This window comes from Gekko japonicus, unplaced genomic scaffold, assembly GCF_001447785.1.
Source record: "Gekko japonicus isolate JY-2015 unplaced genomic scaffold, Gekko_japonicus_V1.1 scaffold4998, whole genome shotgun sequence".
Classification (NCBI taxonomy): domain Eukaryota; kingdom Metazoa; phylum Chordata; class Lepidosauria; order Squamata; family Gekkonidae; genus Gekko; species Gekko japonicus.
In genome coordinates this window covers 56569-61441 of record NW_015165408.1, presented here as the reverse complement: position 1 = coordinate 61441, position 4873 = coordinate 56569, and the positions used below count along the sequence as shown (strand labels likewise).

Here is a 4873-nt window from a genome sequence, read left to right as displayed (position 1 = left end):
TCTGCGAGGACAGATCTGCACGTCCATCCTCCCCCAATAGCTAGCAATCCAAAAGAGTCCAGTGGAGCCTGAGTGGTGGGTGTTGCCTTCTGACACACTTCCGGTGATGTCAGGGGGTGTGGCCTATGCAAATAAGTTATGCTAATGAGTTATGCTAATGAGCTCCTGCACCTCTTTTTCTACGAAATGACCCCTGGGTATAAATATTCATTACATTCAATAAGCAATCACATTCAGTACATACAGATTGCTAACTACCAGACAATTTTGCATCAGTTGGACAGCCTTCTTAATAGTTGTATGGATGCTTTTTGCCGGTCCTACAAAAGACACATTGTGCAGCTAACATTCATGGACGGAGTACTCCTGTCATTCTCAAAGTTGACCATAAATAGAACACATTGGTTTGTTAAAAGGTTTTTGCAGTGTATATTTATTTGTTACCAGAACCTCCAGGTGGGGCCTGGAGATTCCTGACAAATGTTCTCCAGATGACAGACGTCCGTTCCCTTAGAGAAAATGGCTGCTTAGGATGGTGGACTCTCTGGCAATGTACCCCACGGATGTCCATCCCCTTCCCAAACCCCACCCTCCCAGTTTGGTGTAGTGGTTAGGAGCGCGGACTCTAATCTGGGAGAACCGGGTTTGATTCCCCACTCCTCCACACGCAGCTGCTGGTGTGACCTTGGGTCGGTCACAAGTTCTCTCGGAGCAGTTCTCTCAAGGGCAGTTCTCGAAAGAGCTCTCTCAGCCCTACCTACCTCACAGGCAGTGTTCCCTCTAAGCTGAGTTAGTGTGAGCTCACCGTTTTTTAAGCCTCCAGCTCACACATTTTTGTCTTTGCTCAGGGAGGATGGCTCCGGAGCAGACTAATTGATGCAGCAGCCAAATCGCTTGCTCACAACTTCAATGCCAGTAGCTCACACAGTAGAATTTTTGCTCACAAGACTCCACAGCTTAGAGGGAGCATTGGTGAGAACTAGTGTTCCCTCTAAGCTGAGTTAGTGTGAGCTCACCGTTTTTTAAGCCTCCGGCTCACACATTTTTGTCTCGGCTCAGGAAGGAGGGCTCCAATGCAAACTGATTCATGCAGGAGCCAAATCGCTCGCTCACAACTTCAATGCCAGTGGCTCACAGAGTAGAATTCTGGCTCGCAAGACTCCACAGCTTAGAGGGAGCACGGCTCACAGGATGTCTGTTGTGGGGAGGGGAAGGGAAAGGAGATAGTAAGCCCCTCTGAGACTCCAAATGAAAGGGTATAAATCCATTCTCTTCTTCTTCTTCTCCCCAGGACGTACTCCCAAATCTCCAGGAATCTCCCAACTTGTAGCTGGCAATTCTAGGGTCTGCTTGAGGGTGACAGGGCTGACCAAGTGCTACAGGGCACAGAGATGGAGCTGCATGGGGCAGGGCCCAAGTTCGGATTCCTGCAACCCTGTGGGCACCCAGGGGCCAAGAGCGAGGGCACATGGGACAGGATGACAAGAGGCGGGTGGCACCAGACAGACAAAAGAGATGGGTGTGTGTGTGAAAAGACCACATAGGGTCTTCAAGGCAAGAGATGGACATGGTTGGACTCTGCCTGCCTCTGCGCAGTGACCCTGGCCTTCCTTGGCCGTCTCCCATCACAATACCCATCCTCAGGAGATTGGATGCTGTGTCTCTGCATGAGTCAGTGCTCTGGATTCAGTTCCCACTTCTGGAGAGCTGTGCGTCAGGCACGACTGGCTTGTTCAATCCTTCCCGCAGGAGAGCGGCAACAAAACTGTGTGCTCAAAAGGGAGGCTCCCTGTTGGACCTCTGTCTGAGTCATTTGTACTTTTATTCTGTGCCCAGTGGTCTCATTTTGGAACAACGTTTTCCTGGTCCCTATTGATTTTATATCTTGTACCTGCATGATTGTATTGCATCTGTATATTAGCCAATATGTTCCTCATTATATCTGACCTCTGAGGAAGGCCCTATGCAGGCTGAAACGCGTCAGGTCAAATCTATCAGCCCTTGTGTGTTATAATTTGTTATTTGTACATGAGGTGTAATTTGGGCCCTTATATATAAATTTTAAATCTCTGTTTAATAAATACATGTATCTTTTTATATATTTTATATGTTAAGCTTTTATTGTTGGCCCTCTTTTGCATTATACTGTATCAGACCATTGGTCTGTATTGTCACGACTGGCAGCCGCTCTCCAGGGTCTCAGAGCAGAGGTCTTTCCCATCGTCTATTGCCTGGCCCTTTTAACTGGAGTTGCCGGGGATTGAACCAGGGACCTCCTGCATGCCAAGCAGAGTTTCTACCAGTAAGCCACACCCCCTCTCCACAGATCTCCAGGGTCTCAGGCTGAGGTCTTTTACATCACCTCCTACCTGATCTTTTTAACTGGAGATGCTGGGGATTGAACCTGGGACCTCCTGCATGCCAGGCAGAGGCTCTTCCACTGAGCTACAGCCCCTCTCCATGGCTCTCCAGGAGAGGTCTTTCACATCACCAATCACCTGGTTATTTTAGCTGGAGATACTGGGGATTCCTTTTCACATCACCTACTGCCTGTTCCTTTTAACTGGAGACGCCAGGGATTGAACCTGGGACCTTATGCATGCCAGGCAGAGGAGCCACTGAGCCACATCCCCTCTTTACAGCTCTCCTGGGTCTCAGGCAGAGGTCTTTCCCATCACCCCCTGCCTGTTCCTTTTAACTGGAGATGCCGGAATTGAACCTGGGACCCTCTGCATGCCAAACAGAGGCTCTGCCACTGAGCCACAGGCCCTTCTTTACAGCTCTCCAGGGTCTCAGGCGGAGAGGTCTTTCCCATCACCTCCTGCCCGTTCCTTTTAACTGGAGATGCCAGGGATTGAACCTGGGACCCTCTGCATGCCAAGCAGAGGCTCTGCCACTGAGCCACAGGCCGTTCTTTACAGCTCTCCAGGGTCTCAGGCGGAGAGGTCTTTCCCATCACCTCCTGCCTGGTCCTTTTTAACTGGAGATGCCGGGGATTGAACCTGGGACCTCCTGCATGCCAGGTAGAGGCTCTACCACTGAGCCACAGCCCTTCTTTACAGCTCTCCAGGGTCTCAGGCTGAGGCCTTTCACATTACCTCCTGCCTGGTCCTTTTAACTGGAGACGCTGGGGATTGAACCTGGGACCTTCTGCATGCCAGGCAGAGGCTCTACCACTGAGCCACAGCCCCTCTTTGCAGCTCTCCAGGGTCTCAGGCAGAGAAAGGTCTTTCCCATCACCTCCTGTCTGGTCCTTTTTAACTGGAGATGCTGCTGGGGATTGAACCTGGGACCTTATGCATGCCAGGCAGAGGCTCTGAGCCACTGAGCCACGGCCTCTCTCCAAAAGTTCAGTGGATGCTCGCCCAGAAGGAAAGACCCAGCTGCCTGTACCCCAAAACAAAACACTCACCAGGTCGAAGGGCGGACTTTCTTTTTGATTCCCAAGTAGACCTTCAGATTCTTCACCGGCCACTCCTTCTCTGGCTTGTGGCTCTGGAGAGAGAGAGAACGGGAGAACAGGAGGATGAAAGAGACATTTCCAAAGAAAACAGGGGCCGTTACTAGGGTTGCCGATCCCCCAGGTGGTGCCAGGAGAAATGGGCTGTTTTTGGAGCAGGAACTCCTTTGCATATTGGCGACACACCCCTCATGTAGCAAATCCTCCAGGAGCTTACAGAGCTCTCCTTACAGGGGCTACTGTAAGCTCTTGGAGGATTGGCTATATGAGGGGTGTGTCGCGGCGAGGTCTCCAAGTGACCAAGATCACTCCTCCTGGATAAAATGGCGGCTTAGGAGGGCGGACTCTATGGCTTTATCCCATGCTGAGATACATCCCCCTCCGAAGCTCCGCCCTCCCCAGCCTCCACTCCCGAAATCTCCAGAAATCCCCCACCCAGGAGCTGGCAACCTTAGCCACCGCGAAGCAAGTCTGGAGTGGCCCAAACGGTGGCGCCCCTCGGCCCACTGGAACACCTCCTGGCAGAAGGCACGCCAGCAATGCTCCTTTCTAAGCTGTGGGGTCTCGTGAGCAAACATTCTACTTGGTGAGCTACTGGCATTAGAGTTGTGAGCGAGCGATTTATGGCTGCGGCATGAATTAGTTTGCTCCGGAGCCCTCCTTCCTGAGCTGAGACAAAAAGTGTGTGAGCCGGAGGCTAAAAAACTAAGCGCTAGCTCACACTGACTCAGCTTAGAGGGAACACTGGTTCTCACCAATACTCCCTCTAAGCTGTGGAGTCTTGTGAGCAAACATTCTACTTGGTGAGCTCCTGGCATTAAAGTTGTGAGCGAGCGATTTGGCTGCTGCACAAATTAGTTTGCTCTGGAGCCCCATCCTTCTTGAGCTGAGACAAAAAGTGTGTGAGCCAGAGGCTAAAAACCTGTGTGCTAGCTCACACTCACTCAGCTTAGAGGGAACACTGGTCACCACCAGCAATGCTCCCCCTAAGCGTGGAGTCTTGTGAGCAAACATTCTACTTTGTGAGCCACTGGCATTAAAGTTGTGAGCGAGCGATTTGGCTGTTTCATAAATTAGTTTGCTCTGGAGCCATCCTTCCTGAGCTGAGACAAAAATGTGTGAGCCGGAAGCTAAAAAAACTGGGAGCTGGCTCACTCTAACTCAGCTTAGAGGGAACTCCACTAGCCGAGAGACCCCAGACAAAGCCCACTGGAAGAACAACGACCCTCTGGGGGGGAGACTTGGGGGGGGGGAGACCAAGGCAGAAGACAAAAATCGGTGAGCCAGAGGCTAAAAAAACTGTGAGCTAGCTCACAGTAACTCAGCTTAGAGGGAACACCGCTACCTGAGAGACCCCAGACAAAGCCCGCTGGAAGAACAACCACCCAGCAGGGAGGAGATTTTTTTTTGGGG

General features: G+C 51.3%; 1 protein-coding gene across 1 annotated transcript in view; it reads right to left on the bottom strand.

Annotated features, from left to right (window-relative positions):
- The window catches only part of LOC107109957 (arf-GAP with Rho-GAP domain, ANK repeat and PH domain-containing protein 1-like), a gene marked incomplete at both ends in the record, with an annotated part of 57998 nt that overhangs the window by 3298 nt on the left and 49827 nt on the right, over positions 1-4873 (bottom strand). Inside the window, one exon of the mRNA XM_015410667.1 lies at positions 3413-3495. Within this exon, the coding sequence (XP_015266153.1) occupies positions 3413-3495 (83 nt within the window). The remainder of the gene's footprint in view (positions 1-3412; positions 3496-4873) is intronic.